At 40.2% G+C, this 15034-nt stretch overlaps 1 protein-coding gene across 2 annotated transcripts in view; it reads left to right on the top strand.

The window, feature by feature from the left end:
* Nucleotides 1-317: 317 nt before the first annotated feature.
* The window catches only part of crebrf (creb3 regulatory factor), a 28805-nt gene continuing 14088 nt past the window's right edge, over nt 318-15034 (top strand). The window contains exons 1-4 of one of the 2 annotated variants that reach the window (XM_046039534.1): nt 318-433; nt 1098-1199; nt 9507-9738; nt 13208-13333. In XM_046039534.1, the coding sequence (XP_045895490.1) occupies nt 9730-9738; nt 13208-13333 (135 nt within the window). In that variant the 5' untranslated portion in view covers nt 318-433; nt 1098-1199; nt 9507-9729. The remainder of the gene's footprint in view (nt 434-1097; nt 1200-9506; nt 9739-13207; nt 13334-15034) is intronic. The other variant, XM_046039535.1, reaches the window with a different exon arrangement.

A 15034-nucleotide genomic window follows, 5' to 3' on the forward strand; every position in this document is an offset into this window, starting at 1 on the left:
AAAACATAACTGAAATAGCAAACGCAATAAAATATGACAAATGCAAGTTTTTGAGACTTTTTTTATGGTGTTTTGTCTAAATTTTCTGAAGCAGAAGTTGACTAAAACCCTGTCGCTGTCCCTGACAACGTATAAAGTCCATATCGATTAAAGGTGAGACTACTACTACTACTACTACTACAATATTACAGTAAATCAGTATTTTGAAAGAAATGTCGCACAAACATTTTCACCCAGCCTCGGCTCCTATTGGCCGAGCGGTGCACCACGTGGTCGGGCAGTCACGCGCTTTCCAGGAACCCGTCAGGAAGAAGAAAAACAAAACAAACCCGAGAGAGCTGTAACAGCGTGTGGACTCCATTGAAAAGGGGTCCTTATTATCTCCAACTGGGGAACCAACACGAAGCGAGACGAATGCGCGGGCGCCCTAAAAGTGAGTAAGCCCGTCATTGGACCGTTTTGGGGGGACTTTGCTGAGTAGTGTGTCGTTGTTTTCGCCGCAGCGGAGGATTAGCTTTGAAGCTAACGGCAGGTTGTTGTTGTGTTATCGGGCTTCAGCTGGGATGAGGAAGGGGGCGGACGGAGGCCATACTGACTGACTGTGAGCTGCGGGTGAAAAGGAAGCAAGACTCGTTAGTTCCGCATTAAAGTACACAGTTTTTGGTGGCGATTAACACGGTTAACGTGTCGCTCGGTGTGCGTTGCAGTTTGTCGAGCTCGTGCAGGAAGTGTTAACGTTACTCCAGCTAACGCTTAATGTGATACGTTTTCGGTCACTGTCAAATGTCACTCAAAGCTAACCCTGTCAAAAAATAACGCCCCTCTGATTTTGTTGAACGTGTCTTTGTACATTTAATTGGTAATTCACTTGTAGAAGTGGGGTTATGCGTGGGGTCAGGATGGCAAAAAGCTGCACTTATATAAGAAGATTGGTTGTACTTTTTAACTATCAAAATCATACTGCGCTTTTTGCACTACACTTGCAGACCTTTAACGTGTCATTTAGATGTCCAGTAGAGCATTATTAAATTGCACATAACTGTGTTTGTGGTTGGAGAAGCATGTGAGCACAGAGTCTAACGCGGACTTTTTTGCAGGCAGTTTGAGCTCTCTGTAGGTACACGCCCCCCAACACACAGCACATCCACGGCTGCTGGAGAAAAGGCACGAAACATCCAGAAATTTCCATGTGCTTTAAGGTAAATAATGCACCCGAATCAGACTTGTTTCCACCGAGAACATATCTTAAGTAACGATTTCTTTCGTCGATCGATTAGTTTGGATGTTAATCTATACAACCCGCTTTATAGTATAAGTTAGTAACCGACTAGGACAGATAAACGTTTGAATTGGTGCTTCTTCTTAACTACTAACAAATGTTACGGGCAGACGCATAATCTTGTGCTGTGTTCAGGTTTTGTGGGAGATTCTACTTTAAATATCTTTTAAATATAGCTATCTAGGCCACGGGCATGTGGGCCTCCAACTTGTTTATCTTCTGCCTCAACCTACTTTGAAACGGGCTGTGTATTATGGAGCTGCTCGGGAGATTGACAGTCGTGCGGACCCATTCAGGCACGCCTGGAGGCGGGACATCATCTCCGCTCGACCAATAGGGAACACGGATTACGTGGGTGTTGGCGCACCAGGCTAGATTGTAGTATTGTTTTGCTTTGCTGAGGATCTGTGATGAGTGCAGAGACTGTGAGATACAGGTGACATTTATGGCTTTATTCATGTTTTTTATAGGCTATTTGTAATCTATACCTACCTGTTAGAAGCTGCTGCTGCTGATGTGGTGATGGAAATGTTTGAGCGGTCAGACTGTGCTCCTCCATAACAAGTGAATCCATCACAAAGAGATGCAGGGATGTAACTTTCAATGTTTTTTTTAGAAGATTGAGTTAAAATACTTGCAATTTCTACAGTTGAACACCTTTTATGTCGTGTATGTGTTTTTCTACTAGCATTGTGGTTGTTTATGTAAGGTTTTGGTTAAATGACAAAGCTCAATGTGCTTTCATCAGCAGATGCAGTGTCTGTACTAGAGCTTGTCGTCCATTCCTGTCGCTTTGTAACAACAAGAGGGATAAAGGAAAACATTTGTATACCATAATAAAATGTGCTGGTACAATGCATATGACAAGTCAGCACATCCGTCATATATCTTATTTTAAATCTCTTTTCACAAGTATTTTATTTGTCTTTATCGTTATCATAATTAATTTGCAATCACGGGCTTGTGTGATTACAGGATCCCAAACTTTTTTCTGTCATGTGGAAAAAATGTACACTGGTAACATTACTGAGAGATAGTAAAAGGAGCCCTGTTGAATCTTATTGAAACATGATTGTATGAAAGCCAAATGCGAGCGCTCCCAGAACATAATTATCATACACACTTAACGTGTAAGGTAAACTGTGCAAACCTTTTTACACACAAGGTTCTCCTACTCTATTGACTGTGAACTTGAGATCATGATATGCTTCTTCAGACTTGACTGCTTGCTGAGCATCACCAGTGAGGTTTTTCTTGTACTTTAACTTTACATGTTGTTTTCTGTTTGAGTAAATCTTTTAAGATGAATCTTGATACTAGCCTTTCCAACAATTTACCTTGTTCACAGCAGACATTTTGACTTGTCATACCAGGAAAAGTGCAAGATCGAGCTAATATCATTAATGATGGCTCTGTTCTAGAAATGCATTGCAATGCATCAGCTAACAATGGTATTAGTCACACCTGTGTTTTACAAATCCAAATGTCTGCTGTGAATGGGTCTGTTCAACTTCAGTTTACCTCCACCTTTCGCTGGCATTACAGTTCATTTTATTAGGTACACCTTGCTAGTACCGGGGTTGGACCCTTTTGCCTACAGAACTGCATTAAATCTTTGTTGCACAGATTCAACAAGCTGCTGAGAGCATTGCTCAAAGATGTTGGTCCATGTTGACTTGATAGCATCACGTATGTGCTGCACATTTGTCTGCTGCACATAAGGGCTGAATGATTTTGAAAAAATATCTTATTGCGATTATTTTGACTGATATTGCAATGGCGATATGATTTCCGACATTCGAGGGAATGATAATTTTTACTGAATAATTCTCATTTTCATTGAAAAAGATATTTAAATGATTATAGTGTGATTTTCACAAGGATCTATGCCAAACAAATATATTTTCTTAAGTCTGTAGAATATGATGTGTAGGCCAGGACATCTCTGCAGCACGACAATATTTATTTTAAAATGGTATTTTGACACGCATTTTGCCTTTAATGAATATTGCACCTCATTTGAAAATAACAGTAGGTCATATTGCGATTGAACCGTTGATACAAGGCATGATAGATCCATGCTTTCATGTTGTTTACGCCAAATTCTGACTAGGGCTGGGCAATATGGCCAAAAATGTTATCATGATAAAATCATTTCATACCACTCAATATTGATTATCAGTAAATCATTATTTCTTTTTTAAAAGCTGATTTTCACTCCTGAGTGAAAATTGAAGAAACCAGATGGTTAACTGTGTGGTTAAACTTTTATTTACGGTCAGAACGTGGTAAACTTGATGCCAAACAGTGGATCACTTCACAAATCTGAGGTAGAACATTCAAAACAATTATGATAAATTCTTTTTTCAATAAATATGATGAATAAATAGTTTTCAGTCCCTTTTCCTCAACAAAATAAATATATTAATAGAAAAATTAAGTGCTAATTTGTTCATGATTCTAATTAATTCAATCAATTATTTATTGAAAAAACAAACAAAGCAAACCGAAACAGTCTGATAACACATTAAAATAAAAAAATAAAAATGTTTTAAAAGGGAATGATACCAGCAAACTCAACTTTAATTATTGTCTTTAATTTCTTTTAAAAAATACTAAAGGAGATTGTTGTTCTAAGATCCAAGGGGAGGGTGTTTCACTGATTTGGCTTAGATATTTGCGCAGTTGGACTGTACCTAATAAAAAACATGTGCAGGTAATACAGCACAATAATAAACCCATAAAATTTGGTTTAGCTTGTATTGTATTTAAATGTACAACTGAATCTAACCCCAGTGGCCAGATAGAAGCAAAGACTTTGCTGTCCTAAGAGCTGTTTAGTGCAGGACTCAGGTGCAAGGGCTGCACAGTGAACCAAAAACAGGATTTGCACTATAGTGGGCTGGCCTCTCTTAACATGACCTCTAACCGTACACCTGTTCTGTGATATGTATTGTATCTTTTCTGTCACATAGGGCTGTTTTTTCTGATATTGGTATAAATCACAATGACCAAATAGATGCTCGGTCCAGCGTGGCACTTTCCTCTGTTGTGCATTACATAATACATTGTCCCAACCTTTTGCACAGTTGGCAGTTAGTGAGCGTCTATGTTCTGTTTGTCCGTTGCCACACTGTACACACACATTTAGGACTTGTGGATTAATGAACCTTCATGATGTTTGCAGAGATTCGCCCATATGTCCTTTTTTAGTAAACAGGCTGGCATCTCCTGCTTGTTATCAATGTAGGGATCAGGGACTTCACTGGTGTCAGTAGGTAACTCAAATAAGACACTGCTGATTGGCCTACTTGGATCACGTCCAATGTTGTGGGGTGGAGAATGTGAGCTGTTTGCATGATAGTGAAGCCATGAGTTGAGCGCAGCACAGGAGAACGGTGTTTCAGAGAATGTGTCTTTATTAAGATATGTATTTTGACATCCAGCTGATCATTACTTTTATATTTATTTATTTATGTTTTGTGGAAATGACAGTTTGGTAGATCCCAAGTAATTTCTCAACTAAAATTGTCTATCCTATGCACTTGTTCTGAGACGTAAACATCAGCTGCAATAAGTCTATCCTATTGAACAACTTCTGTCTTCATCATTCATCGTTTATCTATCTTTGTAGAGAACTTTGCTTTATGTATCTGGATTTTCTGTTTGTCGTAGACTTAAGAAGGACAAAAGAAGACCTTTTAAAGTAGGCTTGGAGAAGATCTGAAATTTTGAACCCTGACATAAGACCACAGGTTACACTGTTGTGACCCAAAACCAAGCCAAATCCCAAAGTACAAGGGCTAAAAGAAAACATCTAATGTTGGGAGGTTTTCATCGGTGACCAACGTCTGAGAGAGAAATTCAGCTCCAGTCTTTCGAGGCCTGTCAGGCTCCGTCATAAATATCCGGCTCTACATCACAGCCTGTGTCAGCTACTGAGCAGTGAGTTGGATTATATTAAATTCTGTTACTGGGAAATATTCAGTGCAGCTGTGCCGTGAGAGGTGAGGAGCGTTGTGACTCATTTTCTGCATGTTTGTAAGATCCCTGCTTGTAATCGCATGCTTTCTGTTTCCCTGTGGGATAGCAGAAAGTCTGGATTAATGCTAGTGATATTGTTGTGCCCAGGACTTGTATTTCTTTTTTCTGCTTCTGCTACAAGTGAAACCAGACACATCTGCCCAGGAAGGAAGTACACATCGAGATATGATAATGATCACAATTTGTATTTCAGAGGCTGAGCTTCCAAATATGCTCTTGGTCATTAAGAAAGTGTGTTTGTGCATAGACACAAGTGTTTGCATGGGCTTTGGTGTTTGTGAAGGTGTTGCTTTTACCATTGCTGTTGTACTAGTACTGTGTACTGATGTGTGCCACTTCCTGTGTCAGAGTGTGTATAAACAGAGACAGAGCTCAGGGGTGATAAGTTCACTTGAGTCTGTCAGCACGCAGTGAGAGGAAGTGATGTTGTCCACCGCTCGCCTCAGAGATGTGGGATTGGTTTACGATCGCAAGTCAGCTGTTCGCTGCGGGGGTCATGTCTCTAAGCAGATTCTCATTTATTTGCTATGCAAAAGCAGCAAAGGGACCAACGATCAGTGCATGTGTTGCGGTCGGTAGGTGGTGCCGGAAAGTGAGAGAACAATGAATAAGAAGAGAAAGAAACAAGTGCAAGCGGAGGATGAAGGGCATAAATAAAAATTTTAAGTTAAGGATAAGCTTCATGTTCGCTTGACTCACAACAAGTGAGATGCTCTCTGAATGAAGGTGGGGAGATACTTGGGCTTCGGAAAAGTGGGTGCTTTCCAAACACGTGATTTTGGGGGGCAGGGATTGGAGTGCACCACAGATTTCTCAGAAGCTTATTCTCACCACAACTTCCGGCCGCTCCTGGGTAAACAGAGCTGCTTTGGGCTCTTCACTAATGGACTTACTGGTTCGGTATGTTGATTGGGCAAAATGACAATGAAGAGCATCGTGCAAGCCATTTCAAGTACGGACAAATATTTAAACCTTACTTCATTACCAGACGCCCCCATCTCTGCCTTTGCATTAGGATCAATACTAATAAAACTCTTTTCTTACTTCATTTTAGAGCTGAAAGAATTAGTCGATTAAGCAATTAGTCAATCTTCTGAATAATAGTCAACAACTATTTTGATAATCCATTCAACTTTAAAGTAATTCCCTTAGTGACTTCATCATAATTGTGAATATTTTCTGCTTTTCTCTGTTTTATATCATTGTAAACTGAATATCTATTGCCGGTCTGTAAGACTCATCCGACCTTCTCCAAACCCGGACTGAACACATGGTTGCAAAAAATTATATTTCTCAATTATCACAATAGATAAAGTGATTTTACTAACCTATAAAAGTCTGTTGCTCTTCATAACTTGTCACTTTATGTGAACTCCAGGCTTTTGTCCTTGATCAGAACTAGTGCATAAGACCGACTGTCCAACTAGGGCTGACGGATTGTTGGTTTCGGAAATTTACAGAAATGGTTGGATGTAGCTCTCCCTAATCTGATGTCGACCATCTGACAAGCAGTTCTGAGGGAGTATCCTGGCAGCTCAACATGCCTCAGTGCAGGTTAGCTGTGCAGCATAGATTACCATGGTGATAGACCCCGGTAAAATGTGAGCCAGCTTCATGACACCTGAAAACCTTTAACCAACCCAAAGATTGCTGGCTAACCCACTAATCTTGCTGCATGATACGGGCTCCAGAACACCATAGTATATTTTAGGGCTTTAGTCTGTGAAAGCTGAATTGAACAAGAGGGACAGAGGAGGAAAGAAGAGATTACAATGTCCCAGTGCTGTGTTGACATTAGATCCAGCTCTAGAGATGGAGACAGAAGAACTAGCCTCCCATCCAGCAGTTATCAGTAAACAGAGGAAGACCTGGAGGCAACAGTCCTGCATTTTTAGAAGCACTGGGACTGTGTTTCCCATGATGTGTTCCTTTAAAGACACAGACATATTTATGTGTCAAACAAAGGTATGGGTTTATAGTTTAGAAAAACTGGTACTTGAAGAAAGGGATGTTTTAAAAAAAGAAAAATAAAGGGGAATTCTGCTTAATTTCAGTTTCATTCACACTATAATAAAAAAAAGTGACCAGTTAGCATCTGAAATCCGTAGGCGATGTAGCAAATTATATTCATTCCCTATTTCAATGAAGAGGGGGCGGTGATGAATTGTCTTTTTTGACCTGTGAACCTCTTCAGTGTTTGCCCAGTTTAAGGGAAGGTGGAAAATATTGACCGTATATGCTTGTTTATGCAGTGAGGTAATACAAGCAGCAGAGGAAGGGTGATGCTGCATGGCTGGCAGTCAGTGGAAGGACATTGATAGATAAAGTTTTTGATGAAAAAGTTTAATTCCCAACTTATAAATGCTGTTGTGAGTCTGCTTCTACAGCTTATTTTTGCAACCTTACCAACACCTTTTCCTCTCTGTGTGATGAACCTACGGAGAATTATTACCTGACTGCAGCTTCCGTCAGCTTCACAGAGTTTTATAGCGAGTTTCAACTGATTGTTTAGCACTCCGGCCCCAAAATGTATTGTTTTGATACACCCTCACTGCTCTCACAGCAGAGTTTTCAGCCGCAGCAGGCAGCTGTTTAAAAATCCACTGTACACACCTGCTCAGCACCAAACAGCAGACACAGTTAGTGACTAGCTGGAGAAGACAGTGAAGCATTTAGCAGCTAAAAAGACAGATATTTCCCTCAGGAGTTGTTAGAGACCAACAGCTTTATGAGAGTGAAAACTGCACATACTTTCTCCAGTTGTCCACAAACACGACTCCAAATGAATAATACTTGTGCTTTGTAACTGCTGAATGTGTAAATAAACAACTGTTTACTAACAAGTTCACCATTAAAATGTGATTATATGCTGTGTTCACAACTTGTTTCCACTGCCCCCAAGTTTAATAGTTGATTTCAGGGCTGGAACAAACCATTAGTTTCTATTTTTATCTATTAATCTGCCGATTATATTTATGTCTGAACCCCAAAGACATTCAGTTTACTTTCATAAAAGATAAAGAAAAACAGCATTTATTCACATTGTTGAACCTGGAACCAGTGATAGGTTTTTGTCTTTAAAAATTACTTTAGGCAATTAATTGATCATCAAAATTGGTTGCAGTTAAAGGCAAGTTGCTTCTGAAACACTTTTTGTCATATTTGTTGAAACTGTTTTTATACACCAATACATATTAAAAAGTTAGGTGCTCTGAAAAAGACAGTATAAAAATCGGTTGTCTGTAGTCCTTGCACCACGTCCTCCCCATCCTGCCTCTTCTTTCTCGGACCCCGGCAGCCCTCCCTCCTTTGCTTCGCCTCGACCCCGGGCCTGTCCCGGTTTGTGCTTGGCTCTGGGGTGCAGTCCTCATCAGAGACAATAATGCTGTCACCATGGAAGCTCTAACATGCAAAACAACGTACATGTTATGAGTCTAACACGAAATACACGTTCGTGTAGTGTAACTGATGGAAACGGGAAAATGTGTATCAGCCTGTTTTTAGCTTTGTCTAATGTTACCGCAGCTGTTAGCACAGCTACCTGTTGCTAACAGTTAGCTAGCCAGCTCGTTACTGAATCAAAGTCAGTCCTTTTAAACCTAACCAATAATAACACGCTGGCTTGATAGTGAGTACTAACAGCCGGGTTAGTTGTTTATTTTCATAATGATAAAGTTAGATGTTTTCTTACCCCTGATGTGAGCTGCTGCTCTCCGCTCGCTGTGCTCGTCCTCCTGCGGTTGCAGCATCGCGCGTTCACATGTTTTTGGGGGCGTGGCTTTGGAAGGAGCCCAGAAGGGAGGGGGTGGGAGTTTCTGTTTTGGATACTTTCAAAATCCAGCAGTTTCTGGCCAGTTTCTCAAACTTACCTACCCTGCCCTTAATTTTCTGTTAGTCGACTCATGGATTCAGCTGTAGTTGATTTCACAGTCCTTAATGTCATGTTTGCTTTTTTCTGTGTGCCATTTTATTAAATATTAAATAGCTATTAAATGTTCTTGATGTGTTTGTGAACCTGTTCATATCTCACAGTTCATCCTCCTGCAGTTTGGTGTGAGAGAAACAAACAAGCTTAGCAGCTGTGGTTAAAATGCACGTGCGCATTATTGGTGGGTTCTGTCTTTGTTTCCTCCTCTTTTGATGCTTATACTTCTGCCCTCTGCACTCTCTGTTTCTACCACAGACCTGGTGAATACAGAGAACCCAACCGGACCACAATAGACCACACCAGATTGAGCCCAGTTACTGACCCCACCCCCCCACCCTCAGCCTTGAAGTCTGCATCCAGCAGCACTCTGCCGTCGTCTCCTTTAGAAGTCATTTATTGTGTTGATCAGACGACGTCACACAACTGGGACTGGACAAGAGACCCAGAGGTTTCCCCCCGCTGGAGCAACTGTCTGGCAATGCCTCAGGTAAGAGACACACAGGGAGACAGGTTTCCTCCTACACAGGTGTGGCTGTTGAATCTGTATGGAATCAGACGAAATGTCTGAAACGGTATGAAAAACCATGATGTTGTTAACCCCAAACATACAAATGTGAATTTTTAACTTTACACCAGCAGGAATTAAAGTTTATATCTCAAAACTGATCTGACCGACTCAGCTTTTCAGTATCAAGAGATGTGAAACACACTTTCAGTGTTGAAGGAGACGAGTGACTGACGTTCGTTCAGTGTGTGACGTCTGTAGATGCTACATCCCAACAGCTGCTGGGGGCAGATGGGTCAACTGCGAATGTGTTAGAAAAGGACTATGTAAACTCTGGATCCTAATAAAAATATGTATTAAATGACAGAGAGTATTGTGTCCGAGCATAATTTTGGATTCACATGTTTTTAATCTCTGTGAATTAATAGAAGCACTACGCAATCGGCCTTTGGGTGAAAGATGATCTCGGCCCTCTTAAGTGTTTTTATGCCTCCATGCCGGCATCAGGCAGAGGAATTATGTGTTCTGTCTGGCTGGCCATCCCATTTTTGTGAATGTGATATGTCAGGAACGGCTTGAGGGAATTTCTTTAATTTTGACACAGATGATCACTTGGACTCGGGGATAAAATGATTAGATTTTGGTGGCCAAAGGGCACTGTGACTTGACGTCCGTCCCCTTCTCGTGAATGCGATATATTTGGAACGCCTTGAGGGAATTTAATCAAATTTGACACAGATGTCCACTTATTCTCATGGATGAACTGATTAGAATTTGGTGGTCAAAGGTCACCGTGACCGTAACTCGACCATATTTAACAGTTGGTCAGGCAGTAAGATGGTGAGACTTTTGACTCAAAGGTCACTGTGACCTCAAAATGACCTTGACTTTTTGGTCATAATTCAAGAATTGATGAGGTAATTTCACACAGATGTTTAATAGCAAACTACAGTGAGGTAATTTCTTACCCAAAAGGTAAAGGTCAACTTTTTGCCATTATTCAACACCTCAAAGGTTAACTTTTATAATGAATTGGTGCGACTCAAGATTTCACACGCATGTTGATTGGGGCGATACAGTGAGTAAACAATAACTAGCACAGTAGGAACTTTCCTCCATCTTGTTGATCTTGCCATTCTGAATTTCGAGCGTCGTCTGGGTCACATGACTGCAAATGGTGTAATGTACTATGCATCTAAAAATGCCAGGAGGAAACAAAAGCACCAAATTGTGTGTAGTTGTACTCTATAAGAACCAATCTTTACATAGTCATCAAGTGCATGTGTACCTGTTAAGCCAATACATCTATTATAATCCTTCATTAATCAGTTAAACAATGTATATTCATAGGAATCATACATAAGTATCATCAGTATAGTGATAACTCACATTTAGCCAAAATATAGATTTTATGCCCTTACAACAATTCCTTTCGTGGATTTCTCTTTTGCTCCTGGTATATGACATTATCATTACGTCATATTATATATACTGCAGTGAGACTCTTACTCAGCAATATGTGGCGTCTTACATCAAGATATGCTGTTAGTTATGATTGCAGCTATTATTTATATATATATATATATAGCTGGGCCAACTCACTTACGCTTTCAGCTTCCTTGTCATATAATTTTAACAAATGTAATTGAACCCTTTCCCTTTGCCACTGTTGCTAAATCTTAAGATACTGTAGTGAACACGTGTGGCGTCCTGGAGGCTTGTATGGTGACATATACTACTGTATGTAACTGCTACATCTCCAGTTTGAAGTTGACTAGAAAACAGTGATCTGCTTCATTCATAGCTGACGTGCGCTGAGAGCACCTGTGCATTGAGCACCTAGATTGATAAATCAGTCAAGCCAATGTTAGATTTATCGTAGATATATTGTATTAGTTTTTATGTCGGCCAATATGTAACAAGAATCTGCTGTACAGAAATGCCAAACTAGGTTTGAGGTAGAAAAAGTGACTTTTACAAAGATTGTCCACCAGAGAGCATTGACAGGTGCATTTTTCAACTGAAAATGTTTGCTAAGTATTTACCAAAGTCACAATTAATTTAAGAGATCTGTATCAAGATTATTTTTTTATGTTATATCTTTATATTTTGAAAAATTACAATTGGCTTATATATTGATTTCAGTATCAGTCGGGCTATATTACATACCTCAACCAGACATTATGAGGCTAGCGATTTGTCAGCTGCAAACATTTGCTGTAAAAACATAAGCAGAATTTACTATTGCTGTATTACTCCTCTAATATAAATCTGCAGAAATAATGACACATAGTTTAGTAACTGAGAGAATCTTTTCCTAAGGAAACTAAGTGAGTAGAGAAATAACTGGAGACCATCTTGTGATGGGATCACACCAGCTGTGATGTCCGTTTACATGCTGACATTCCGACACATGAGTACTCCGAAGGCATTATCACATGAGTACTCGGGTCGTGCCACACCCATTTTTTGAACTCCTTCATTTTGGTCTCAACTACATAACTATAACGTTTTGTGACTGCATCTTGCACGGCTGTGGCGCTATCGTTTTGACAAATCGTACTTAGGAGGATCAGTGACATGTGAAAAAATGTATGACATGACATGTTAATGTCAGACTTCTGCATACATTACACAAATCTTCATGTATTGTTACATTTTTGTTGTACTGTCCTGAGATATTGTTACGAATGTCCCAAAGTTTTTGCATATTATATTATTTTGCGTATTATATGTGTATTTTTCACAACTTCTTTCTTTAATCCAACATGCTGCTTAACAAGATTAGTGGAGATACTGTGTTTGATAGTACGTCATCTTATCTTCCCTCACCAAACTAGCCTTCTTTTCATTAATAACTGATTCACTCCTGTTTCCCAGATCCCATACCAGGTCTTGTTCTCTCTGTTTTGTTCTTCTACTCTGTTGTTTCACACACACACACACACACACACACACACACACACACACACACACACACACACACACACACACACACACACACACACACACACACACACACACACACACACACACACACACACAGGTTTACGCAGCTATCCTTTTCAGGACATTGCATTGAGCTCCATTCATTGTGGACAGCCTAACCCTAAGCCCTATTTCATTCTCCACATGAGGACTACTGGTCCTGACAAGGTAAGACAGACATAAAACCACCTGGCAAAGTACTCAAAACTACTTCTGTAGTAGTTCCTGCAACAGTAGGTGTCTCAGGATCACATTTTGACTTGATGACACTCACACAGACTCACAAGGTGAAAACAATACATGTTGTCGCAGCTGGTAATGAATACAATACTGAGCTTGAGTGAGACAGAACAGGTAGGAAGGATGACAACAAAAGACAAAGGAATAAAGGTTTATTTGGTTTTGGTGACGATTACATTTTCTATTATTGTTTGTTCTCTGTTCTCTGTTTTTTGTGTTGCAGCCCAGTGTGAGTGGGATGGAGCCTCCCTTTGGGGACGCCTTTCAGAACTACTCGTTTGCTGACCAGGCCCTGACCAGCACTGACCTGCTCGCCACCAGCTCTGACCCAGATTTCATGTACGAACTGGTGAGTGGCTTCACACACACACACACACACACACACACACACACACACACACACACACACACACACACACACACATAATATCATATTATGACAAATTATTTAACCTAACAGTATAAAATTGTTGGCACAGTTAATGCTCACCCACACCTGTTTATGCAACGAGACATTTGTACAAACACCAAGGCTCTGCTACAGACAGGCATCAGACCTTGCTCACCATCCTTTTAGCCTCACTTCTTTTCAGATCAGTCGCAGCTGCTCACGCTGTGCTGTCACTGAGTTGCATCTGAACGAAGGACCCCAGTTTAAAGATCACCAGTCAAACTTCTATTTCCCTTTGCATCACAATATGCATCACATATAATAACCTTTTTATTGTGGTGGGATCATGAGTAAATAGGTATTTCAACTATTGTTACGTGCAAAATTGCTGTCAGGGTTTCCTCTAATTGGCTTTTGTAAAACAAAAATGCGTCTCATGCTTCACTGTAACTTCAAACATTAAAATTCTCAGTACTTTTGTAACATCAGAGGATGGAGGCTGGTTTGCTGATCGCTTTCAGTCATATCCAAGCAGTGTGAAGTTACTGCTGCTGGAGCTTCACATTAAAAAGCTCAAGCCATATCCTTTTATTTTGAAGCACCTGTAGGAAATGCAATTAGGATTTCACCGAAACAGGTCTACACAATAAGATATAGACATATTCTGAGCTATTTGGTCAGCAGATAATTTTCTAACATTGCAGCATGTAATATAGTCCAAGCAGAAACAGCCACAGTGAGATGCTAGATGAAGAACTCCAGACGACAGGCTCTTAATGTGGCTTGCGAGACTCATCTCACCTCCAACGCACCATCAAGGTAAACAGCATCTTTTACCTTGACACGCTGTGCAGTGGAAAAACACAAGCACTGTGTCAGCGTGGCTTGAGTGGTCACTGTCGCTCACAGCTCAGCCCGGCACGAGTATCCCCACCCGTATCGAAAAACAATATTAGATTACACACAGCACACAAGCTCCCAACAAAGACCAGAGCGAATTCTAATTCAAAGAACAGTAAGTGACACAATGATATTTAGTTTATTGTGAATTTTTTAAACTTAATATTAAGTACAAAAACAAGAATTGCATGTAAAAATGTTTCACTCCTATCAGTATTTCCAATGTTTTTTTGATAAAACTACATAGCAGTGTTTTTTATTCATAGTAAAACTAGGTAAGTGAGTGAATGTGTATGAATTTAAATTCCATTGACAAACTGTAAGTAAACATTGGCATGCTGTCAGCTCAGCAGCACAGCGTGGCATTTAAAACAGAGAGGCCTGAGTCCAGTTGTTTAGCAGCCTTGTGACATTTGCCAGGCTCACAGGCGAGGGAGGCAGCTTTAAACAGACAGCTCACCTGTCACCACTCCCCCTGTCAGCTGCAGGTGTCTACCTCAATTTACCGTCCGCTGTAGTCTAAACAATCATGATTCACTGCCGCACTATCAATTTCTCACGCCATAGCAACACGTTAATGGGATGATGGCATATAGGAGGTCATCTTCTTCTGCCCTCCAGTTAGTTTTCACTGTGCACAGATATTGGTTAACTTAATGGCTTCTCTTTTACTCTTTGTAAAATAAAACATTATCTACCCTATGTCTCCTGTAAGAACACAGACAAATCTAATGTCAAACAGCAGACTCACACCACTAA

This window comes from Micropterus dolomieu, linkage group LG23 (genome assembly GCF_021292245.1).
Source record: "Micropterus dolomieu isolate WLL.071019.BEF.003 ecotype Adirondacks linkage group LG23, ASM2129224v1, whole genome shotgun sequence".
NCBI lineage: Eukaryota > Metazoa > Chordata > Actinopteri > Centrarchiformes > Centrarchidae > Micropterus > Micropterus dolomieu.